The 27,439-nt window shown below is 34.7% G+C and overlaps 1 protein-coding gene across 2 annotated transcripts in view; it reads right to left on the bottom strand.

Annotated features, from left to right (window-relative positions):
• LOC126884057 (lipase member I-like) overlaps positions 1 to 24,926 on the bottom strand; it is a 70,713-nt gene extending 45,787 nt beyond the window's left edge. Inside the window, exons 1-3 of one of the 2 annotated variants that reach the window (XM_050649844.1) lie at positions 24,779 to 24,926; positions 23,527 to 23,818; positions 1,153 to 1,346 (exon numbers count right to left, since the gene is read on the bottom strand). In XM_050649844.1, the coding sequence (XP_050505801.1) occupies positions 1,153 to 1,346; positions 23,527 to 23,818; positions 24,779 to 24,836 (544 nt within the window). In that variant the 5' untranslated portion in view covers positions 24,837 to 24,926. The remainder of the gene's footprint in view (positions 1 to 1,152; positions 1,347 to 23,526; positions 23,819 to 24,778) is intronic. The other variant, XM_050649845.1, reaches the window with a different exon arrangement.
• Positions 24,927 to 27,439: the final 2,513 nt, after the last annotated feature.

The raw sequence follows: 27,439 nt of genomic DNA, 5'->3' as shown, positions 1-27,439 counted from the left end.
GTATCTGGGATGAGTCAATTTTCCCCTTAGAGGGAGTGTGAGCCGTATGGCTAAATCTGGATAATAATAATGTTTATTTACTTCTCATTATGCTCTCATATATAACAATATTATAATAGAATAATTCAATACTAACATAATTACAAATTAATTTTAAGTTAAATATTTTCACATATAAATAAATAGTAAATAAACCAAAAGAAGAAATTCCCTGAAGAACCAAAGGTTGTGCTCAGGGATTACATTATTCAAATATTAAACATTAACAATACAAAAACGCATAACAAATATTAAAAATTAATAATACATAACGCATAACAACTCATAATGCATAACAAATATATATTATATATTAGTAGTTATATTATAAATTTAATTAAAGATCGCATTCAAAAATTCAGTTTCAGTGTTCTTAATAAATTTTTTAAAAATGGATTTAATCATGTTGAATGAGTTTATTTTTCTCAAATATATTTTATAAATTTCGGGTAAATAATTAAATATTAAATAATTGATTTAAAATTACTAATAATTTTTACATAGTCATGAAGTTTTCTTCTAGTGTCGTAATTATGATTAAAATTAAAATTAGAAGAATAAAATTGATAAAATTTGATATCTGAGGGTTGAGTTTTAGATTTTAGACTATGTAGAGCATATTATGAAGAATAACTCTTTTGCGTAAAATTGATAATAAAAAAGTTTCCCATATGTTTCCTAGTTACGCAGACATACTTCATAAGAGCTAAAAAAAGTTTTTTTTATTTTCAAATTGTAATGTCACAATCAAAAACAAAATCGAACATTTTTGACCGAAGTAAAATGATGAATTCAACGATATTTTTAAAATTATTTATACAAAATAATTGTTATTGTTTAAACAATTAATAAACAATTAGCACCTAAATCTGTGAGTAGAACATTTTACTTTAACATAGATATAAACTAAAAAAACAAGTTTTAAAAAATATAAGCTTGTTTGAATTTTTCCGAAACAATGCAAGTTTTCGTTCTATATTAACCCCCCTATTATTAGTTATTTGCTATGCAATGACAAAATTAGTTAAACATAAAATAAAATACCGTTTAATCCAGATTAAGATCGAAATGAATATTCCAATTAAAAATAAAAATAAATTTTCTAATGCTTACTTGCTACCGGGCCCCAATCAACGATAAATATGTTACTATCAGTATGTTCAAGCAATTGTTTCTTAATCATTTGACAAACTGGAGAAGCACCACTATTCATCCAGCCATGAGTGACAAATATATTCCGTTTTGATTTTGTAAAATTTGCAGGTAGATCATGGACGGTTTTCAACGTAGTGCCATTAAGATTTTCCCTAAAATTTTAACTGAATGTTTAAAACATACAGTACATCTCTGTAAGTTGGAACCATATGGAAAACTTTTCAACGAAAACGTTTCGTTTATAAATTCGCAATGCCTGTTTGTTCGTGCGTTGCCGCTCCTGCAATACCTAGAGCCGATTTACCGATATTTCACAATATTTGAAAATTGTTATTATGAAATGTTGTTTGGAATAAAAAATTATGTTCTGATATATGAAATTACATTCTTCTAATGGAAAAAATATTTGAAGATTTTTCTAAATTATGGATACCAACAGCATTTTCATTTATAATTCTTGTATTTTTAATTTGACGAAGAAAAGATATTCTTCATAACAAGCTCTTTATGGTCTAAGATTTATGATTTATGATCATATATCAAATTCGATTAATTTTATACGAGGTATATAAAAATATGAGTTTCGAGTAAAGTATCTTTATAGTTAACAACATTTCAATTAGAATGACATAAGTGCACATTAAAACATAATTTTTAATTCTAAACCACTTTTCGTAATAGCAATTTTCGATATTATGAATTTAAATACAGTCGGAAAAATGAAAGAATACCCATGAACGAACATATAAAACACGCTGTATATTTTTGTCATCGTGTCACACAAAAAATTGGCCAGCGCAAGTACATGTATAATTATTGTTACATGTACTTACACTGGACAATTTTCTTTGTAACACGGTGACAGGAAAATACAGCGTGTTTTATAATATGTTGGTTCATGGGTATTCTTTCATTTTTCCGACTGTACGTAAATAAACAAAGTTTTCGTTATGATAATGCTCGCATTTTCAGCTTGTTTATTATTAATTTTACGAAAAAAAGTTATTCTTCATAAAAAGCTCTGCATGGTCCAAAACCTAAGATCCAACCATCAGATATCAAATTTTATGAATATTATACGATGTATGTCAAAAAATATGAATTTCGCTCAAGAGTAAAGTAGCTTTATTTTTCACAATATTGAAAATTTTTATTATGAAAAGTTGTTTGGAATTAAAAACTATGTTTCAATATGTAATTAACTTCTTCTAATTAAAAAACAATTGAAAATTTTTCTAAATTATTATGGATATCCAACATTACGTTCAGTAATTTTAATTAAAATAATTATTTTATTACAACATATACGAAAAAATGTATACTTTATAAAATGTTCTGAATTGTCTAAAACCTAAAATATAACCATCTTATATCACATTTTATAAATTTTATACGAGGTATGTCAAAAAAATATGAATTTCACTCAAGAAATTCCATTATTTTTCACAATATCAAAAATTGTTATTATGAAAAGTTGTTGAAAATTAAAAACTATGTTTTAATATTCAATTACATCCTTCTAGTTGAAGTATCCTAGTTGGTTATCCATAATTTTCATAATTCATAATTTTTCAATTTTTTTTTTCACTTAGAAGGAAGTAATTGCATATTAGAATATAGTTCTTAATTCCAAACCACTTTTCATAATAGCAAATTTCAATATTGTGAAAAATAATGCTACTTTACTCGTGAACGAAATACATACTTTTTGACATACCTCGTATAATATTCAATAAATTTGATATCCGATGGTTGAATAATAGGTTTTAGACCATACAGAGCTTTTTATGAAGAATAAATTTTTTGGTAAAATTAATAATAAAAAAGTTTTCCATATGGTTCCAACTTGCGGGGACATACTGTACATTACGGGACGGATATAACGTAACGAAATTCTTATAATAATGTTATAATTAAACTAAAAACGGCTAGTTTCCTGGGTTGGCTGCACACCATATAGTTAAACAAACTCATGAATAAAACCATTTTCCTGTAAATAGGTAAAATTTACTAAATTCTTAAAAAATCCCAATGGATTGAATACAATATGTTCATTTAGAACGTTTTCGGACCTATGAGTCTATCATCAGTGAATTCATATATACTTGCTGTAATTGAAGTGTTAAAATAAATCTGTTGTGATATGAAACAATTATTTAGACTTTAAATTAAAGTTATTAATTATAATAAAACAAACTAAATAATAGTGTTTTTAAGAAGAAATCTGCGCCTTTTGTCGAAGTGGGCAAAAATTCTTCATACGCGAAATTTACAAACTATTGTAGTTTAAGTGCGGTAAATTAAAAACTCATTAAGTGCTTAACTACTACTTGGACAGAAACTTCTTTTTGTGGACCACTCGATTCAGGTCGGTAAGTGGTTATTTTAAATAATATAATTTAAGAATTACATTTATCGAAAATGTTGATTAAAGTTAAATTCAAAACAAATACAGGTTAACCGTGTTTGGATAAAGAATAAAATATAAATATGGCTGCAGGAGGAATGCAACCGACTACAATAAACGAAGCGTTTTTAATGCAACAAAATAATAATTTATTTCCAGAAAATTGTCAACGTTTCCAAAACGAACAATTATTATATACAGAATGGGTAAAAGTCAGCAATGAAAAAGATCAACTACATAGTATGATCACGCAAATGCAAACACATATAAGTATGCTAGAAAATCAAATCAAACAGATTTGCAATCAATCAAATAATAACGCTAAAAATACTGAGGCAACGCCTCCTCCCAGGCAAGAATACGAGACTGATGAAGAGGAACTGGCTAAAGAAACAGAATGGGTAAGGGTAAGAAACAGGCAAAAAAAGGAAAATCATGAATACCTCATTTTCTCCACCTACTCCTACAAAAAATGAAGAAATAACCAATAGGCTTGAACCTAAACAAAAAAAAGTCCAACCTCCACCACCAATAATAGTGGAAGGAATTAAAGAATATAATAAATTTATCGAACTGCTCACAAAGGAAATAGGTATAAATAAATTTATAATCCAAATGGTAAATAAAGAGAACTTCAAAATTAAAGCCAACGATGCGGATACGTATCGTGGCGTGACAAAAATACTACGAGAGCAAACACCACACAGTTGGTTCACATACGAAGATAAAAGAACCCGACCAATTAAGGTAATAGTCAAATATCTCCCGCATTCGTGCAAACCAGACAGCATAATTGAAGAATTGGTAAGGAGAGGTTTTAAAGCAGTGAATGCTATAAATAAAATTAAGTGGCGTACCAAGGAACCACTTGACATGTTCATAGTGACTTTTGACAATAGCGAAGATATAAATCAAATACATAGTATACAGCATATACTACAATGTAAAGTCGAAATCCAACCATTTAAATCCTCAAAATTAATATCTCAATGCAAAAATTGCCAGGCATATGGGCATACCCAAAAATTTTGCGCCAGACAAGCGAGATGTGTCAAATGCACAGGGAAGCATCATACTAAGGAGTGTACCAAATCAAAAGATGTCAAACCTAAATGCGTACACTGTGGACAAGAGCATCCAGCTAACTATCGTGGCTGTAAAGTGGCTATTGAATTACAAAACATGAGGAATAGAGCAATAGATAAAAAAAGGGGGTTAATAAACATCCTTCAGTAAGCAGGCAAGTTAACGAAAATCTAACATTTGCCAATGCAGTAAACAACGAAAAGGAAAGTGGCAAAAAGGAGGAACGAATTAATAATATCGAACAAAGTCTGCAACTCATATTAGCGAAGCTAGAAAATCAAGAACAAATCATAACAACACTGGATGAGAGGCTAAAAAGATTAGAATATAGTGCCAAAGGAGCTATACCTAAATCGAAACAATATTAATTCAATTAAGGTACTAGTGTGGAATGCAAACGGACTCCTGAACCACCAGCAGGAGCTTCAATTAGTTCTACAGACAGAAAATATAGATGTATGCCTCATCTCAGAGACACATTTTACTAAACACTCATTTATCAAATTTCACGGTTATAGAGTCTATCATGCGATTCATCCTGATAATAATGCAAAAGGATTAAGTGCAGTGATAATTAAAGAAAATTTACAACATTACGAAGAAGCCAACTACGTAACAGAAAAAGTGCAGTTAACTGCAGTAACACTTAGAACTCTTAGATACCCACTGATAGTGGCAGCAATCTATAGTCCTCCGAAACATGCAATAAGTAAGGAGGAATATATTGACCTCTTTACCGAGCTGGGAAATAGATTTATAGTAGGAGGCGATTATAATGCTAAAAATACCCACTGGGGCTCAAGGTTAACCACAACAAAAGGCAGAGAACTTTTAAAAGCTGTGAATGAATACGGAGCCATAACCTTGTCAACAGGGAAGCCAACTTATTGGCCTACTGACCCCAACAAGATACCTGACCTAATTGATTTTTTCATAACCAAAAATATATCGCAAAACTACCTGAAAATAGATGAATGTCATAAGTTATGTTCTGACCATACAGCAATAACACTAACACTAAGCGAAAACATAATATATAAAGAAAATAACCCTTCGCTAACTAATAAGTACACCGACTGGATAAGCTTCAGACAAATGCTAGAAGAAACAATTAATTTAAACGTTTCTCTTAGAACCGTAAAAGACATTGAAAAAGAAGTTGACCAATTCAATAAAGACATCCAAAGAATATCTTGGGAATGTACTCCAGACATCAAAAGACGCCTAAAAGAATGCAACTACCCGGCAGAAATTAGAACGCTGGTATACGAAAAACGGAAAGCAAGACGAAAATGGTTCCAAAGTAGAGCTCCTCAAGATAAAACAATTGTAAATAATCTCACCCAACAACTAAAAAGAGAGATAAAAGAATTTAAAGAAGAATCCGCAAAATAATTTTCTTCAAATATGGCACGATCACATTTTTGAGAATCGTCCAGGAATTCAATTTCATCCTGTACGTTATTATAGTCAGAGAACAGGTCTTGTAAGCGACCTTCTCTTGTTTTAAATGAGAAAATATCTTTTTCTGAGTGGTGGTTTGCTTCTAGCCACGTTTGAATTCTATTAACAGAATCTAGAATTGAATGCTTTTTGTTTAATAATTTACTTAAACCTTTTTTGCTCATTGTAATAACTTTAATGTGTTTATTTTTGAATGAAATTATTATTTATTTTTGAATTTTAATAAGCATGCAATATTAAACCAAAAATTCAACCCTGAATAGTTCTTTAAATAGTGTTTAACTTTATTAGAGTATCATTTCGCAAGAGATCTTTGAAAATTAACTTTTTGAATTTACATATATAGAAAAGTTTATTTTGTACGTCACCCCTGGGCTCTTGGTACTTGAATGTGGGCTGCTTTTCCTGGAATCAGCTAGTCCTTGAACACCACTTCTTGAAGTAAACTATTATCACTGTTTTTGTTCACAGAATGTTTATTTGTCCGTAGAATAAATAACGCAATCACTTTGTCTCTTGGAATTATTGCCTATTCGACGAGAATATCCGAAAAACGCGACACTTTTAATGTCTTTTAGAAAGAGTTGGCATTAGCCAGAAATGTTTTTTAACAAATAATAGAATTAGATAGAAACTTGAATTGAGTGTTTTTAGGCCAGAAAAGTTCGGTCGATGGATCAAATGTGGCTCTAAGGGCCAAATTCGGCTCTTAGAAACAAAATCCGGCTCGAAGGACCAAAATGGAGGGACGCCGGTGTTCAACATTCCTCCATGGAGAGTTTGGAGTAGTTCCAATGTCTCTTTCCAGCGTTTTGCACTTGCAGTAAGTTCAATGTGTCGCTAAGCCTTTGATAGCTAAGAGGAGAACTTTTAATGAACCGTAAGATGCTGTAATTCTGGCCTGTTGAATAGTTTATGTAAATAAAACACTTTCTATTTTGCTATGACTGTAATGAAGTTGAAAAAGGGCAAGAAATAGAATTTTACATGTGAACAATTGAGTTACAACTATCCGTGAAAGACGCCACCACACATAATTTTACACTTTATGTACCGGCTTTTTGCTAATTGCCGCGTGAAGAATTCTCTTCGAACAAGCGTAGTGAAAAAGTGCGTTCTTAAGAAGTGTCGATAGTTGACTCACTGTTGCACCCTTGCATCCCGTTAACAAAACTTTCCGTTGGGGGTGCTTTGGGTAAAAAGAAGGCGGAGAGTAACATTCTTGGAAGAGTTCTTCAGGCACTGCGTAATGGAATTATTTTATGGTTGTTACAGAGGCGGCGCGGAAATTTGTTGTTGGTGAAATAGAGTTTATTTTGGGTGGAGAATACAGTTCTCCAACATTCCCCCCGGCGTTAGAGCCTTGTGGTCTAACCTACTCTTCTGTATCTTGGCCAGGGAGAACCGAAATTTTAGAGATTGCCCTTGTGAATTGACCATCGATGGTCTTCAACTTGACCACTCTGACTTTGCCATCTTGCCCGGGCATTGTATCAACTACCCGTGCTAAAGGCCATTTTAGAGGAGGTACATTATCCTCTCTCAGAAGAACTAAGTCATTGACTTTTACGTTTTCCCTTGGTCGGGACCATTTTGGAGAATTTTGTAACCGGTTCAAGTAATCAACCGACCACTTTTTCCAGAAACTTTGTTGTATTTTTGCAATTTGCTGAAACATGGATAGTTTATTTTCCGGAATTTTTTGTAAGTTTTGCTCAGGATGCGCTGACAGGCTGGAGCCAATTATAAAATGCCCAGGACTGAGAAAGGTGTAATCTGAAGGGTCGCTGGACATGGAACAGATAGGCCTTGAATTCATCACAGCTTCAATTTGAACCATGACAGTGTAAAACTGTTCGAAAGTGAAAGAAGAACAGCCTATTAGCCTACGCATATGATATTTTGCGCTTTTTACTGAAGCTTCCCGGAGCCCAGCCCAATGAGGAGATCTAGGGGGGATAAACTTCCATGAGGTTTGATTTTCAGAAAGGTATTCCATAATGGTTTGAGAATTAGACTTATTTTGAAAAAATTTGTATAAGTCATAGAGTTGGTTTCTTGCACCAGAAAAACATGTGGCATTGTCACTGTAAATGACGGTTGGGTTACCACGTCGGGAAATGAACCTCTTAAGTGTTAATAGAAAGGAAGAAGTTGTTAGATCAGAAACAACCTCAATGTGCACAGCTTTGGTCACCATGCACACGAAAATGGCTATGTATGCCTTGATTTTTGGCGCTTTTCGGAGTGAAGAAGATTTTAACAGAAAGGGTACACCATAATCTACACCCACTTTTTGAAAGGGTCTTGTTGTAATGGACAACCTACTTTCAGGTAAATTACCCGTAAGCTGTTGTGCAGGAGCACACGAAAATCGGAAACATATGGTGCAGTTGCGAATGATTCGTTTTGCTTCCTTTAGACCATTGAGAGCCCAGAATTTCAAACGAAGATTTGAGAGAACTGTTTGCGCACCAGCATGTCCCAATCTGAGATGTTCATTTTTGATGATAAGATTTACGATAGGATTATTGGATGGAAGCAGTATCGGATGTTTTCGCAAATAGTCTATGTCGGGACAGTTCGTAAGTCTGCCTCCAACTCTGAGAAAATTAGAAGAATCTAAAAATGGTTTTAGTGACATGAAGTTTTTATTCGAAATAAATTTGTTATTTTTAAGCGCCGAAATTTCTTTTGAAAATGCATCACCCTGTATTTGCTTGATGATGAAATCCATTGCATAATTTAACTCCGCAACAGAAAGAGGTTCAGAAATTTTTTGTTTTTTACAATTAGAAATAAAACGAAATACGTACGCTACTGTACGTTTTAAGCGTGAAATATTTGAGAAACGTGAGAAAATTTTTATCCAGAAATTTTCCAGATTAGAATTTACCACGAGGCTTATTTTTCTTTCCTCGGGCAGGTTTTCGAGAACTCTGTCATTTACTAGATTGGAAATATTGAAATTTTTATCTCGCAAGCATTTGGGACCTTGCCACCAGAAGTCGCTATTGAGAATTTCAGAACCAGACATTCCTCGAGAAAGAAGGTCTGCGGCATTTTGCGCAGACTTTATGTGAAGCCATGTAAAGTTTTGAGTCAACTCTTGGACAAGAGCTACCCGATGAGCCACGAAAACCGACCACCGACTTGGATGACATTTACACTACGACAGAGCTACTTGGGAGTCTGACCAGAGGCTGACTGAATGAAATTTTATAGATTGATTTTCAAAGATAGAAATTATTTTTGCAACAAGTTTTGAAAGAAGAACCATTGCGCACAGCTCAAGCCTAGGAAGTGTTACCGTCTTTAACGGAGTTATCCTTGATTTGGAAGAAACTAATGCACAAGAGATGGTCTCATCCGAATAGAAAGTTCTTAGGTATACGCATGCGCCATAAGCTGCCATGCTGCTGTCTGCAAATCCATGAAGCTCAACCTTCAGAATTATTTTTTCAGAAAAATAGAAACGAGGAATTTTTAATTGTTTTAATTGTGACAAGTCCTGTAGAAAGTTGTTCCAATCGTTTAGAATAGTTTTGTCCGAAATTTCTGTGTCCCAGTGAATTTTTTGCAGATAGAGTTTCTGCATAAGCATTTTGCCTTTAACAATAAACGGATTGATGAGTCCCAGAGGGTCGAAACATTGCGCTAACGCAGATAGGATTTTTATTTTTGTTACTGGTGGGCAGAAATTATTTTCGGGGACGGAAATTGTTATTTGGTCTTCCGCAGGGTCCCATTTTAGGCCTAGAACCTTACTGGAAGTGGAATCGAAATTTAGGTCATATTCCTGAGTAGTATTTTTTGAATGTTCTGGGTTGATTTGTTGTAGGAATATGGATGAATTTGAATGGAATTTATGTAAAGTAAACCCATGGCGGTTTAGAACAGAATTTAATTGCTGAAGTATTTCGAGCAATTCTTGAATATTATTTGACCCACATAAACCATCATCTACGTAGAATTGGTTTTCGAGAAAATGCGAGGCCAATGGGAATTGAACTTTATTTTTATTTGAAATTTCTTGCAAGACTCTCGTCGCAAGAAACGGGGCGCTATTCGTCCCGTATGTGATAGTATTTAATTGAATACATTTTATAGAATCGTGGGTATCATCCCTCCGCAGAATATTTTGTAGAAAGCGTTGATCTTTGTTGATCCACGTCTGTCGAAACATTTTTTGAATGTCACAGGAAAATATGAATTTGTATTGCCTGAAACGAACCAGAATGTCGAATAAATCGGGTTGAACCTGATACCCTTTTAATGAAATGTCGTTCAGACTTTTTCCTGTAGAGCTTTTACAACTAGCGTCCATGACGACACGCAAAGTTGTACTTTTATTTTGTTCGTTGATGACACATAAATGTGGAATAAAATATTTTTTGTCCGAATTTTCATTTACGAACGAAAGAGGTACATATTCAGCATGCGCTAAAGAAATATATGTGTCAATGAAATTTTTGTACTCGAAAAATAATTTTTTATCTTTTTGGAATTTATTTTCGAGCGACAGAAAACGCCGTTTGGCTATAGAAAATGAATCACCCAGTAATTGGTGTTCTTGTGCACTTTTTAATGGAATATCTACTTCAAAGCGTCCATTTTCAAGGATCTTTGTTGTAGTTTGAAATATTTGTTCGGCCAGCTCGTCAGCTTCCGACAGAATAGGTTTTTGAGAAAGTTCTTCCATGTTCCAGAATTTCGTGAGCAGCTCGTCCGTGCTACACGTAGAAAGTAGAGCAACATCTCCAGAAGCATTATTTGCTACTGTAGGTGCCGTCAAGTGAGGAGCAATCACGCCGGCTATTAGGTACCCCAGATGAGAAGCCTGCAAAATTGAAAGCCTAGGGCCCAGAGGAATTATGTCAGGAAGAATTAAGTCGTAGTACAAATCAGCCCCAACGAAGATGTCTACCTGACTAGGTTTGTGATAGGAATCGTCGGCGAGAAAAACGTCCCTTGGAATTGGTAATTTTTTTGTAAGAATGCGGAACTGTGGAAGATTGCAAGTAATATTTTCTAAGATGGCACATGAAATTTTGAAAGACTTTTTATTATAGTTAGAATGCATTTTTATGTTAACCATCTTTTTTGAAACCGAATTACTTTGGCCTAAGCCAGAAATGTTTAGAGATATGTCATATGGCTTGTAGCCCAGCCTATCAGCGAGACACTGGGTACAAAAGCTATTTTGACTTCCCGTATCGAGTAACAATCGGGCCGTTAAAGGTTTCCCGTTTTTGTCGAAAATGGTTACTTTGGCCGTAGCTAGAAGTATGTTTAAATTTTTTACGGACAAAGCAGAAAAGGAATTTGTAAACGGTTCTTGCCCTTCAAACGAAGGACCTTGAAAGTTTGAATTTGACGAATGTTCGCGTTCGTAATTGTTTGAATTTGTAGAAGTGGACGGACTTTCATTTTTATGGGTCGTAGAAAAAGTATTATGTTTACCCGAATTATTATTTGGTGCCAGAATGTGCAAAATTGTATTATGGCGCCTTTTACAAACGGTACATACATGTTTTGATGAACAATCTTTAGAATTATGCCTACCTAGGCAGTTTACGCAGAGACCTTTTGAATTCACGAATTTTATTTTGTCATCATGCTGAATGTTTTTGAAAAAGTGACATTTGTAAATTTTATGACCTTGCTTTTTGCAGAAAATGCAATTAAAGTCAGAAACAAAATTATTTGACGTATTCTTTTTATCTGAGTCCTCTGATGTGTTATTACTGGATGCATGATGTGAAACTTTTACGTTTTTGGCTTGCCTAGGATTTGTATTTTCCAGGCTTTCCAGAACAATGCACCTTTTTTCAAGAAATTTAAGAAAAACATCTAATTTTGGTACATCTGAATGATTTCGCTCCGTTTCAAAAAGTCTCCTTGTTGAAAAATCTAATTTGCTTTCTAGCAGGAAAACTAAAATTATATCAATGAGCTCTGCACTTGAAAATTGCAAATTTTTTAGCAATTGCATATTTTTTGTTACGGTAGTTAGAAAATTTCTAAGGGCTTGCGGTGAGCTGTTTCTCAGTGTAGGAATGTCTATAATTTCTGTTAAGTAAGAATTTATGATTGTGACCTTATTCTGATAGCGGTTCTTTAGAATATCTAAAGCAATCAAAAAATTTTCATTTGTGACTTTCAAAGAATCCACCAACTTAAGAGAATCACCCTGTAGGTAACTTTTCAAATAAAGAAACCTTTGGATGTCAGAAAGGGACTGATTTTGTATTATCAGTGTGTCAAAGAGCTCAAAAAAACTTTCGAGTCCCCTATTTGCCCGGAATATTTGCATATGCTTATTTCCGGGAGCTTTACGGCCACTTGCTTAGCGGCAGCGACGCTCCCTGTATTGGTAATATCCAATGCTCTAATCGAACTTTGTATTTTTGACAGAACCGCAAAATAATTTTCTTCAAATATGGCACGATCACATTTTTGAGAATCGTCCAGGAATTCAATTTCATCCTGTACGTTATTATAGTCAGAGAACAGGTCTTGTAAGCGACCTTCTCTTGTTTTAAATGAGAAAATATCTTTTTCTGAGTGGTGGTTTGCTTCTAGCCACGTTTGAATTCTATTAACAGAATCTAGAATTGAATGCTTTTTGTTTAATAATTTACTTAAACCTTTTTTGCTCATTGTAATAACTTTAATGTGTTTATTTTTGAATGAAATTATTATTTATTTTTGAATTTTAATAAGCATGCAATATTAAACCAAAAATTCAACCCTGAATAGTTCTTTAAATAGTGTTTAACTTTATTAGAGTATCATTTCGCAAGAGATCTTTGAAAATTAACTTTTTGAATTTACATATATAGAAAAGTTTATTTTGTACGTCACCCCTGGGCTCTTGGTACTTGAATGTGGGCTGCTTTTCCTGGAATCAGCTAGTCCTTGAACACCACTTCTTGAAGTAAACTATTATCACTGTTTTTGTTCACAGAATGTTTATTTGTCCGTAGAATAAATAACGCAATCACTTTGTCTCTTGGAATTATTGCCTATTCGACGAGAATATCCGAAAAACGCGACACTTTTAATGTCTTTTAGAAAGAGTTGGCATTAGCCAGAAATGTTTTTTAACAAATAATAGAATTAGATAGAAACTTGAATTGAGTGTTTTTAGGCCAGAAAAGTTCGGTCGATGGATCAAATGTGGCTCTAAGGGCCAAATTCGGCTCTTAGAAACAAAATCCGGCTCGAAGGACCAAAATGGAGGGACGCCGGTGTTCAACATTCCTCCATGGAGAGTTTGGAGTAGTTCCAATGTCTCTTTCCAGCGTTTTGCACTTGCAGTAAGTTCAATGTGTCGCTAAGCCTTTGATAGCTAAGAGGAGAACTTTTAATGAACCGTAAGATGCTGTAATTCTGGCCTGTTGAATAGTTTATGTAAATAAAACACTTTCTATTTTGCTATGACTGTAATGAAGTTGAAAAAGGGCAAGAAATAGAATTTTACATGTGAACAATTGAGTTACAACTATCCGTGAAAGACGCCACCACACATAATTTTACACTTTATGTACCGGCTTTTTGCTAATTGCCGCGTGAAGAATTCTCTTCGAACAAGCGTAGTGAAAAAGTGCGTTCTTAAGAAGTGTCGATAGTTGACTCACTGTTGCACCCTTGCATCCCGTTAACAAAACTTTCCGTTGGGGGTGCTTTGTGTAAAAAGAAGGCGGAGAGTAACATTCTTGGAAGAGTTCTTCAGGCACTGCGTAATGGAATTATTTTATGGTTGTTACAGAGGCGGCGCGGAAATTTGTTGTTGGTGAAATAGAGTTTATTTTGGGTGGAGAATACAGTTCTCCAACACAGCCAATAAACTACAAAATGCGATAAGCAAATTCCAAAAATGGACTAAGACGTGGAAGATTACATTGAATGAAAGCAAATCAGTACATGTTGATTTCACTAATAAAAAAATTCTGTACGCACCAATAAAAATTAATGGACAAGACATTCCGTATGCCAACACAGCCAAATACCTGGGCTTAACCCTAGACACGAAGCTTCGCTGGAAAGCCCATGTAAAGAAAAATAAGGAAGAATTAAATATTAAATATAAAAAATTGTACTGGCTACTGGGAAGATACTCAGGGTTGTCAACGTATAACAAGATGCTAATCTACAAACAAGTTATAAAACCAGTATGGACGTATGGTATCCAACTGTGGGGATGTACAAAAAAGACAAACTTGAAAATAATACAAACTTTTCAAAACAAAGTATTAAGGGGCATAGTTAACGCACCCTGGTACATCCGTAATGACGATATCCACAAGGATCTACGAATGGAGCCCGTCGACAAAGAAATCCGAAAACACGCAGAAAGTAATGAAAAAAGACTTCTTCTCCACGAAAATATTGAGGCCATCCAGCTCCTGGACAACTCAAACCAGAAAAGAAGACTGAAGAGGACCAAACCTCACGAGTTGGTGTAGTGTGCGACAAAGCTAATAGCGGAGCATTGCGCGACTAGTGTGCAAGCAACGTGTTGGTGTAGTGCGTGATAAAGTGAAAAGCAGCGCTTTGTGTGATAGTGCGCAATCAAAAAGTGCGCCAGTAATAATAAAGACAACTAAGAAGACATCAAAAGGTGACTCTTAGATAGTGACTCTTAGATATTAAGTAGTTAGTAAGATAGGATAGATAAAAAGTTACTCATTGGTCAAAGACCAGATTGTAGCACTTGGCAAATAAAAAAAAAAATATATATATACTTGCTAACTAGCCCCAGAACCAAACAACGGTTGTGATTATAATTTAGTCTACATTATAGTGTTGTAAAATTGAAAAGGCTAAACGCCGATGTTAATAGATAACTAGTTATTACTTAGTCTGACAGCAGTAAAATGTATTTTAAGGTAAATAAATTACATATATTCTTTTTCTTGCGTTAATTAATTTATTTCAAAAATTATTTTTTTCTTCACCCTGTATAAATAATGAGTTAATGTTTATATTACTGAATAGAGGATTCATCAACCTTTCAAATGAGCTACCACACGACCTCTATTCCTATTTAACAAAATTATCGATCACGTCATCACACTCAGATGGATGGCATCACTAATATCATATTTATATATGTCAAAAAATTTTGATTTAGAAATAAAAATCGACCTGATTCGGGATTTATCTCAAAAACCGCCCATTTTAGAGAAAATGAATTTATTCCATAATTTAGCTCCTCTCTGTATAAGCCAGGTGTATGGTACATTGATGGCTCAAAAACATCGGAAGGTGTGGGAGCCAGAATAGGGACAAATAAAGGAATACATTTCGCGGTAAGTCTATCAAAGAATGCCAATAACGGCAATCCATCACTGCGTGGACGAAATACAAATGTAGAAAAGAACGTTGCTTACAGTTGCCATCTTCACAGATAGTCAGGTAGCGCTTAAGCACTCAGTTCTGTATAGATCAATTCTAAGCTAGTATGGGATTGTGTGTGTGGCCTAAATAAACTAGGAGACCGTAGCAAGGTTACGGTAGCCTGGGTACCGGGGCACTTGGGTCATAAGGGCAATGAACCAGCAGATGAAATGGCCAAACAAGGTTCATCAATGCTCAACTGCGGCATTGCAAGAGCAGTAACAAGAACGGCTACAAGAAATTGGGTAGCTCACAAATCTTTGGAATGGTAGAGGATTTCATCAGGACAAAGACAGACGAAACAGTTCATTACAGAACATTTGTCAAAATTTACGGCAGACCTAATAAGCAAAGACAGGAATAAAGTAGCAGCAGGCAACGAAAGCAGCGAGAAGATCTGGTTTCCTGAGGGATATAATCTGGCGGAATAAATATATATGAGCAGCGAAAGCAAAGTCCGCATTTATAAGACATGTGTTAGACTAGTACTGACATACACAGCTGAGACAAGGGCCGAGACAACAAAGACCAAACAAATAATGAGAACAACAGAGATGAAAACCCTAAGATCCATAAGAGGTACCACACTCAGAGATAGAATACGAAACGAAGACCCATTGGGAGAGCTAGGCGTTCAAGACGTAGTGAGATACGACGACGCATGCGGAGAGACCACGTAGATCTGATGGACCCTGAACGTATGGCGCAATGGGCGAAGACACAGAAGCCCAACACCAAGCGACCCATAGGAAGACCCAAAAAACGATGGTACGAGAGCTGGAGCTCTGGATCGCATCTGAGACTCTAACAGAAGAAACAGGACATAGTCCTAATAGAAGAAGAAGAAAAAGAAGAAGAAGGAAAAAATCAAAACAATAGTAGGTCTGCTAACATGGCACTGTAAGCTGAATAGGCACTTAAATCTGATGGAATTGTCAGATGATGACTTGTGCAGATTATGTCACCTGGAAGAAAAAACAGCAGAGCACATTCTATGTTAGTGTGACAGTCTGGCAAATGTGCGGTTCTTTGCATTAGGAGAAGAAAGTCCAACGGCAAATAGCTACATGGATGGTTCAGTCTCAAAGCTAATAGACTTTTTAAAAAGGGTCAGGCTAGATTTATCTAATTTTAGTAAATTGTACTTGTTATTTGTTACCTATTGCTATTATTTTTCTATTATTTTTCTTTTGACTGAATGTAAGCTTTGTCCATAAGATTGTAAAAATTTTCAGTGACAATAAATCATATTTCTATTCTATTCTATTCTATTCTATTCTATTCTATTCTATTCTATTCTATTCTATTCTATTCTATTCTATTCTATTCTATTCTATTCTATTTTATTCTATTCTATTCTATTCTATTCTATTCTATTCTATTCTATTCTATTATATTCTATTCTATTCTATTCTATTCTATTCTATTCTATTCTATTCTATTCTATTCTATTCTATTCTATTCTATTCTATTCTATTCTATTCTATTCTATTCTATTCTATTCTATTCTATTCTATTCTATTCTATTCTATTCTATTCTATTCTATTCTATTCTATTCTATTCTATTCTATTCTATTCTATTCTATTCTATTCTATTCTATTCTATTCTATTCTATTTATTCTATTCTATAGATAATGTCATCTAGGTCTAGAGGACCGCAATAGATCTGAAAAAGTCGCAGTGGAGTAGGCTAGAAGGCCACCTCTTTAAATAAATCCAAGAGTATTATTTTCTAAATTAGCTAAAATAGCGACATCAATTTTCTAAAGTAAGTACACCTATCAATATATTGCGTTTTGTTTTTAGTATCTTGGCGAAATTTATTTTATAATTTCAAAATTTCACCTTGTATATTCATAATAGACTCTACGTAATTATAGTTTGTTAAGACCAGGTTATTAAGAACCTTTTAAAAATATAAAAATATACAGGGCGTTCCATTAAAAATAAAGATGATGGACTACGCTAAACTTTCGTGAATCACCATGTAAATTTAACTTTAGGTTTAAAAAGAGCACTTTTAAATTTAAAAGTTGACGTGTACCAGCGTTTTTTACTATTTTCTAAAATAAGGACACAAACAATTTTATTTCATAAGTAGTTTTCATAATGTACCTATAATTTCACAATTTCACCCTGTATTATTCATAATAGATAAGATGCTGGGAACAGGTTAAGCAGTTGGAAAAAACTGAATGCGAGATTAGCACACGGAAATAAAAAGATGGGAAACCAAAAACCACTGATAAAATCCAAATATGTATCGAGAAAAACGAAGCTAAGGATAATATATAAAACGGTAAGAAGACCCACAGTGACGTATGGTAGCGAAGTATGGACAGTGAAAAAAACAAATACGGAGAAATTGGAAAGATGGGAAAGGAAAATGCTCAGAGCTATATATAGAGGGAAAACAGGGAGGAAGGTTGAGTACGACGAACAAACAGGGAATTAGAAGAACTGCATAACGAAACAAGCATCAGTCGCTTCATAAAAGCACAGAGAGTGAGATGGATGGGACACGTGATTAGAATGGAAAGGAAGAGAATGCCAAAGATGATCCTAAAACGGGGCCCAATCACGAAAAGGAGGAAAGGAAGACCCAGACAAAGATGGTTTGATAGCGTAGAGGAAGATATCAGGAATGAGGGAGTTACTGGTTGGGAAGAAAGAGTTACAAACAGGTACAAGTGGAGGAGAATTGTAAGTCGATTTAGTAGGCAAGGAGCATGATTAAACAAGAAGCCACCCTACTTGATACAAGTGTTGTAAAATACATATAGTATTATATTATTATCCAGATTTAGCCATACGGCTCACACTCCCTCTAAGGGGAAAATTGACTCATCCCAGATACCTACGGTATCAAAAGGATTGAACTCTAGTGGGACTCTTTCCGTGCTATCGAGCCCTGGGTGACTTGGAATGCAGGTGTATCTCCCAAAAATTTTCTTACACTTCTGGCTGTCGCGAGTAGTACAGCTTTCTGCATCGTCTTATAAAGTTGTTCATTCAGACCCAGCTTTTTTATGCTTTCGAGGAGGTTCCTCGTAATGACTCCAGTAGTAGACATAATAATCGGTATCGTCTGGGTACTTTGAATTCTCCATTGCCTTCGTATTTGAATTTCCCGATCTCTGTACTTGGCGATCTTTTCAGTAAATTTACTACGAAGATTATTGTTGTTAGGTTTCGCCACATCAATTAGTGTTGTTTGTCTTGGTAATTTATTTACTAGTACGAGATCTGGTCTATTATGTGCCACTGTTTGGTCTGTGAGCACAGTGCGGTCCCAGTATAGCTTGTAGCTGCCATCCTCAAGCATACTTTCAGGGACGTATTGATAATACGGGAGATGGTTCGTTTGGAGAAGTCCCAGCTCGATAGCTATCTCTTGATGAAGGATTTTTCCCACTGCGTCATGCCTTCCTTGTATTCAGTTGCAGCAAAACCTGGCAGCCCCCTGTAAGATGTTGGATGGTTTCTTGGGCGTGGCATCCATATCGACATTTGTCGTTTTGAACCTGAGGGTATTTGATGACATATTTTAGGTAACTTCTGAAACCCTCCATTTCAGGGAACATCTTTCCTGATGTCAACCAATAGTTCGACGCTATATTGTCGACATAGTCTTAGCTGACCTCATTGGGATGTCGCCCGTGCAGAGCTTTACCCATCCAGGTGCGCACTTTTTCGTCTTTAGTGAGGTGGTTTATGTGCATTTCTGGTTCCCTCAGTTTGATCGGTGTTGTATCATCTACTACGCAGATAGCGCGATGTAGAGTAGATGTCTCAGCCTGCATCTGAAAATAATTTCTTAAATTAGCAATTTGTTTGTCTAATTGCTCACCTATATCCATAAGTCCTCTTGCTCCTAAATTCCGTAGTAATGTCGTTCTTTCTACTGCTCTTTTGGGATGGTGTTTTTGTGCCTTTGTGAGGTGCGTTATTACTTTTCGCTGAAGATTTTCTATGTACTCCAAGATATTTATACATATCGTTTTCACCCATGGCCTCGATGTTCTGGTCATTTTGCATATCGAATCCTCCGGGCTGTACTTATCCTCTGACTTTATTTAAAATACGGCACTTGTCTAGTCTGAATTGCATACTAATATCATTAGAAAAAGTTTCTACAACAGTTTTTAGTATCTCATCGAGTTGGTTTCGAGTGGAAGCCATTAATTTCATATCATCCATATACAATAAATGATTAAGCTTCGCCACGACATTGTTGTTATTTTTGATGCTAAAACCTGCGCCTGTGGAGTTCAATAGCTGAGATAGTGGGTTCATAGCTAGACAGAACCATAGAGGACTCAACGAACCTCCTGATTGCGATATTTTCAGTTTCGATGTTATTTTCACCAGGTATTTGAAGGTGAATTCTAGTCTTCCACTCTGTCATTATATACTCTAAAAAGGTCACTATATTATCATCGACTTTATATATTCTCAATGTATCTATAAGCCATTCATGCGGAACTGAGTCAAAGGCTTTCTTGTAATCAATGAAGGCAGTAAAAAGATTCCTCTTTTTGGAATATGCCTGGTTAGAAATGACTGAGTCGATGATGAGTTGTTCTTTGCAACCCATGGAACCCTTAGCGCATCATTTCTGTTGAGGCTCTATGATATGGTTCAGAGCACAGTGTTGGTAGATACGCCGGGCAACACAGGATGTGACCAATTTATACACAGTTGGAAGACAGGTAATTGGGCCGTATTTGTCTGGATCTTGGGTGTTATTTTGATCCTTCGGTATTAAATAAGTGGTTCCCTGAGTTAGGAATGATGGTATATCCTGCGTATTTGAAATATTGAAAAACATGATTAATTAGTGTTGATAAGCATTCATGAACACTCCAAAACTTTTTAAGCCAAAAGTTTTGAACTTCGTCTGGTCCAGGAGATTTCCAGTTATGAAGCTCTTTGCTGATATTTGAGACTTCTTCAGTAGCAAAGAGTTCGTAAAGGGGAGTAATGTAGTGCTGGCAGTTCTGTGTCGTATCTTCTATCCATCCAGCATTATTGTTAAGAGCAGTGCGGAAAGTTAATTTCCCCAAAACTCATGAATTTCTTCTTGACTTGGGTAAGTCTTATCGACACGTTCTACAGTGGAATTGAGTTTTCGATAGAACGCCTTCTCAGAACTCTCAAAAAGAGTATTGTCGCTTTTGCGGTTGTTACTAACTTTGTACCTCCTTGGTCGTCCTGAATAAACGGAGAGTTTTTGTTTTAATGTATACAGACACTGATGGGCTGTGTTGTTTTCTGGATCATATCTTGAGTGTCTTGCGGTAGTCAGCATTATTTTTTATCTCTCCTGATGACTTTTCTGCTTGTTACAACTCGTATGTATTCTGTGACTATACCAATATCCCTACGTATTAGTTTAATCTTTCCGAGCAGTCTTTTTTCCCAGGGTGCAATTCTGTTACCAGTTCTTTCGTTATTAGTACCCCGTCGTGTTCTGATCTTAACGCCCATTACATTAGCAATTGCTGTTGCTGCACAGTAGATTAGCATGTGCACATATTCTAACGTGTGAGCTTCTACGACATAGTTGGGTAGGACTTCAGTGTTCACAATTTGTAACAGCGCACCTAGTTTCTTACAAGAGTTTATTCGTGGTAGTGGTGGTCTGCTAAGTGGGTTTGTTCCATTAATTTCTTGTACCGCGCAACTCGTTGTTTTCCTGCTGTATATCATCAGGTTGAGTTTCTGGGATGGGAAGCTCAGGAATCTGCTCATCACGGGTCTCATTAGCCCCTGGATATGAATCTCTCGTTCGACTTCGCTTCTGATGGCATTGTGTCTGGTCTCTGGGATTAGGTTGTTTCTTAGAATTACCCGGTATTGGTCTGATACTCGTTGATCCGATACTTGAATATCTGGGTACGTCCTGCAAAATTCGGCATACAGCTGTTGTCGGTAGCCAATTGTTTCTTGACCGAGGTTTGTCACCTTGTAATAGAAGCGCAAAATGTTTTCGTTAATGGGCGCAGTCTATTTCATGCGCTGCCTCAGTCGTCCCGCTTGAGTGAGCGCCTGCTGATAGTCCAGCGCAGCACCTTCGGCGGGTGGATCTCTTGTTGTTATTTGGCTCGTTTGTGGTTGTGGTTGTGGTTGGGCTGTAGCTGATTGTATGACAGGGGCCCGCCTCCTGAATACCCTGCCACCGACGTCCCGCATGCTGTCACGTCCAGCGCCGGCTCCAGACGGGCCCTGGCGATCCCCAGGCAGCGATCCTAAACATAAATCAAAATTCTCTATATTAATGGGTGTGCATTTTATACCTACTGCCAGGTGTCAGTTTTCGTTCCACGGCAAGTATCCCTGCTACCCTCTGGGTATTGGCGCTACGAATACCCAGAAAGCATCCCCCATTCATAGGGGGCCGCGCCTGATAGAAGAATCGACAAAAAATTCCCACAGACTATTTATATTATTTATACAATATTATATTATTGTACTATTTTATTATATCCATTGTATTTTTAGCCCTATGCCTCCAAAGCCTGTTGAACTTTTTAAATAAATTATTCATACTAAAACTACATTGAAATCAGCTTGTTAAGCAGCTTTTAAAAATATAAAACCTTACAGGGTGTTCCATTAAAAATAAAGCTTATGTACTATGCTAGGCTTGCGTACATATAATTGGAACTCGTTATGAAACAAGGAACCACCTAACATTTTTTCGAAAATGGAGTTATTGGTTCGTACAGACTGTAAATAAATACGATTCACGTTCTGCAATAAAGAACCAAATGTTCTGTTACCTCACAGCCATCTACTGGACGATAGAACCATAATATTGCAGATTAATAAATTCGGTTGTACAGGTTTTCAATGGCGAACCAAGTAACTTTGGTTCCTTGTTGTAGATCAAAGACCAAAAAAGACACCGGAAATAAATGTCTTTATGCCATTAAAATAAAAATAGAGATTAATAAAGACAATGAAAAATAGGATGTTGTTAGAAAACAGCGATTTCATTTGGAACAAGGTGAATCACGAAGAAAACAAATGAAACTTGATTTAACCAAAGCAACAGAAGACAAAAACCGCTTCCTTATGCGTATATGATTGCGAAATATAGGTACGCAGGTAAGCAAGAAATCAAATTTTCATTTACAGCTCGTAGAAAGGCAGGCCGTGAAGCTCAAGAAGTGGGGTCTTGTTAAAAAAAGGGTAGGAGCAACGACACAATAAGTTGGTTTAAAACCAAAGAAATTAAATTATGTAAGGTAAGCCTTATTTTTTAAGACGACGCGACGTATATACCGAGACAATGACGAGTATAAAGACAATAAAGAGGTAAACATAAAAAGGGAACAGGAAGAGAACCTTCAACTGGGTCACAGTTTGTCACGTATTTAGAACCATTGCGGCTTAAAGGAAAGTCAGTTTCCGAAGAAAAACTTCAGAAACTGACAAACTATACAAGTTATGTTTATTTATTTCAGGACACCATGATTCTTATACAAATTGTATAGCAGATAATACTGTAATCGAGGATATAAATGGATTAAACAGAAATACAGATTTCGAACCTGACGTGGATTGTTACTGTAACATATAACAACAAAGAACCAACTGATTTTTTTTTCTACCATAGGAGTTAATTTTTCAGTTATTTATTTTATTATTGCATTAATAGCCATAAGTTATAATAAAAGTGTTTATTTTTGTGTCGTTTATTATTATTGTTATATCCAAATAATTTATTTACACAAATAAAACGTTTTTCTTGAATATCTCCAAACTAACTTAATGTCAATTGTTTCCTTGTTGCATAACGGGGTCCAATTTATATCTAAAAAGCGCACATTTATATATAAAAATCGACGGGTCTCAGCGTTTTCTATAATTGTTTAAGGCAAAGACAGAAATAATTTTATTCCATAAGTGCCTTCCACACTGTATAACGTATATCCTTAAACTTATAAGATAACTTCTTACCTTGTGTAAAGAGTAAATACCATATTTGACCTACGGAATCCAAAAACCATTTTTCCTAAACCACTTGAAAATGTCATATTTATTACAGCCGGAAATTTTCTATTGAAATCAAAGACAGCCATTTCTAAATGATCTAGTATTGAATGATTAGATTCGAAGAGTCCATAAGCTACTTTTCCATCATCATCAAGGAACGATATTTTCTTTTGATAATAGCCGTATGAGTTTCTTGATCCAATACTTTTATTTGTTATAAAAATTTCTTCCGCTAGTTGTTTAATCAAAGATAGCCCTGAAACATATTTGATAATTTATTTAATGTTTAATAACAGGAAAATTTAGAGTGACTATTATAAAGTTATAGTTACACCACTTAGAACTCAAGAACGTTTGTACCGATTTTAATGATATATGTATGGATTCTTGGATTCGGTTCAACCCCAAATAGCAGAATACCCAATAAAATATCGTAAAAGTTTCCGACAAAAAAAGTAATCTGGATAATTTTTTTAAAATTTTTGTAATGTTTACAATCTGGCCTTAACTAAGAACCATAGGTAAATGATTTGACAGAAATTGAAAATTTGACCCGTAGAGGGAGATCCAGTGATCACCCTCTTTACATAAATTAAACTGAACAAAAAGTTAGTAAAAGTTTAGTTATCACTATCACATGCTATTCGAATCTTCTTGCTAGGTCCAATATTTTAAATCTCTTCAAGCATCGTACATCATTATGATCATCAGTGAGGTAGCTGGCTAACTCGTTTTGATGAGATTCTAGTCTTTTGGAATATTTTTTGTAATATTCTGTTATTACTGTTTTTATGGATGGAACATTGAGGTCTTGCTCTATCACATAGTTTGGCACGTACCAAGGGGGCATTCAGCATTGTTATACGGAATTTGTTCTGAAATCTCTGCACTATTTCTAGGTTTGTTTGACTGGATGTCTATGTGTCAGGATGGATTCTATGACTGCAGTACAATATCGGTCCCAAGACACTTCCTTGAGGTACTCCGGCTCTGAGCCGGAAGAGCACACTGCTTTCCAAGTAGAAAAATATGAAACAAGAACGAAGCGATTCCTAGAAAACGTTTTTAAAAATAATAAAACCAGAAATAATATATAGAAAGATGAGAAAACTCATTCTTGAGTACAAATTATTATGGGTGAACTAACTAGCTAAATAAAATATTCTTAAATTTCTAATCAGGAAATATAGGTAACTACAAACTTTTTTTCACTTACCTACAATAAGCAGAAATATACTCACGTAGATCACATTTCTTAATATGTTTAGAAACATTTTAAGTCAACCGAAATTTTAAATATTCTTCAATGATATTATCTATAGAAACATCGTCAGTCCACTGATACTATGCATGTCATATTTAAGTAGGTACATTCGTTAGTAAAATACACTATTATTATTATTTACTTATCAATAAGAATTTTAATAGATAAACTTAAAATACGGAAACGTTTAATCATTCAAAAAAGTTTTGTTTAATCGCAACTAAAAAATTACAGTAAGGAACTTAATTCTCAACGTGCCCTATCAAGTACGCTTAAAGTTGGCAATTAACATGACAAAACTGTCTTTGTCTCGAACTATTATAAACAGTTGCTCTGCTTTCTTTATTCCTGTCCACTGATATTCTTCAACCAAAAGGCCTGTTTTCAGTACGTTCTTTAAAGGTAAAATATTGCAAAACCTCTAAATTTTAAAGAACCGCTTGGATTGACATGAAATTTGGCATACACATAGCTAACAGGTCAAAGAAAAAAAGTAATAATATTGTGCCGATGTGTGCTTTTGCCCTATGCAAATGTTCGAAATAAGTCCGGAAATGGATAAAATGACTAATTCTAAGCAACTTTTGTTCTATACAGTTTTTTCACCAAAATAATACTTTTCGAGTTATTTGCGAGTGAATATGTTCATTTTTCTACAAAATAACCACGTCTTCAGACGGTTTCTCGCAAATAACTCAAAAAGTAAGTATTTGGCCTAGAAAAAAATTCCTATCAAAAATATAGCACGTACAAAAGTGAAAAACATGGTGTATATATTACGTCACTATACCTAGTAAAAACAGGGGTATAGCTAATGAAAAATAGGTTCATATTCGTCAAATTCCAAATCGAATATTATAACGTGCCATAACCAAAAAAACGAAGCACTTTCTTGGGGAAAACTCATTTTAACTTTTTTAAAGTGTTTAAAAAAATGCTTATTTTTGTTTATTAAAAAAATTTTTAAGCATCAAAAGTAAACAAGTTACGCTCAAAATAAAGTTGGTCCCTTCTTTTTGGTAAGAAATTGCGAAAATCACCCCCTAATTAGCATTTCAAATGAACTTAATTGTTACTACTTCACAAGTTTTTTACTCGCGTACGTATTGATCATATGATCTGTAATTTTCATCGGTTTAAAGTCCTTATTTTTGAAAGAGCTGTAGTTAAAAGGGCTTGAACGTGTCACTTATCACGAGTGTATGCAAATTTAGAAACACCGAATCTTAACCAATTTTTGTCTTACAGAAAAACAGAAAAATAAAAAATATTCAGAAAAGTAAAGCTGACTTTTTTATTGTTTAAGTTTTTGGGTATCTCTAACAATTTCTAAGTTTTAAAAAAGCATTTTTTTCAAAATAAAATTTTTTTAAAATTTTATTTTAAAACCAAATTAAAAAAAAAGCACTTTCAATCGATGAAACTTACAGATCATATAAATACAACATAAGTAAAATAACTTGTGAAGCGGTAACGATTAATTTCATTTAAGTTGCTAATAATTAGCAACTCCCAATTATTGGGAGGTGATTTTTCTGATTTTTTTTTGCCAAAACAAAAGGGACCAACTTTATTTTAAGCGTAACTTGCTTACATTTGATGCTAGAATTTTTTTTATAAAAACAGAAATAAAGCTTTTTTTTTAAACACTTTAAAAATGTTGTAATGTCCCAAGAATGCTTCATAATTTGCCGTTTTTTTCACTTTTTGATAGGCTATAGTTTTGCTAAGAATATTTTTTTCGACAAAATGCTTAAGTTTTGAGTTATTTGCGAAAAACCGTCTAAAAACGTTGTTATTTTGTTGAAAAATGAACTATTCATTTGCAAATAACTCGAAAAATTTTGATTTCGTGAAAAACCGCTATAGAACAAAAGTTGCTTAAAATTAGTCAGTTTATCCATTTCGAGACTTATCTTGGACACATATTTTTTCACCTTCGAGATGGGGTGAAACTCACCCCAAAGGCAAAAGCACATATCGGCACCATATCACTTTTTATCTTTGACATGTTAGCTATACGTATGCAAAATTTCATGTCAATTCAAGAGGTCCGTGAACTTAGCCCGAAAAAGGCGGGAAAAAAATGTGATCAATGCCATTCGATTATCCATTGATAGTACACGTTTGTCCACCATGTTATTTCGTTAGTCCACCCATCAATTTTTTTTATAAACAAAAATTTTTTTTCGGGCTTACTTCACAAATCCAAAAATTTTCGAAAATTTAAAATAACTCCCGCTATATTTGTCCAACCCCTTAAAGTGCAAAACAACCCCCTTAAAGACTTTAATTTATTTTTTTTAATTCTCAACCCGGGTCAAACTCACGTCCGCTTAAAAACGCATTTAAACGTTATTTAGGGTTCAAATCCCAACTACCCGTTTGTCTATTCCTCCGCTGCGTTTATACAACCAATTAAAGTGCGAGACGACCTCCCTGGAGATTATAATTATTTTTTTTTAATTCTCAATTCGGGCCAAATCCACGTCCCCTTAAAAACGCATTTAAACGTTATTTCAGGTTCAGAATCCCAAGTACGCGTTTGTCCACTCCTTCAACGCTTGTGTCCAACCCCTTAAAGTGCGAAACGACCCCCCTGGAGATTGTAAT

This window comes from Diabrotica virgifera, chromosome 4 (assembly GCF_917563875.1).
Source record: "Diabrotica virgifera virgifera chromosome 4, PGI_DIABVI_V3a".
Taxonomy (NCBI): Eukaryota; Metazoa; Arthropoda; class Insecta; order Coleoptera; family Chrysomelidae; genus Diabrotica; species Diabrotica virgifera.
The sequence above is the reverse complement of the archived record's forward strand: the minus strand, read 5'-3'. Positions and strand labels throughout refer to the sequence as shown.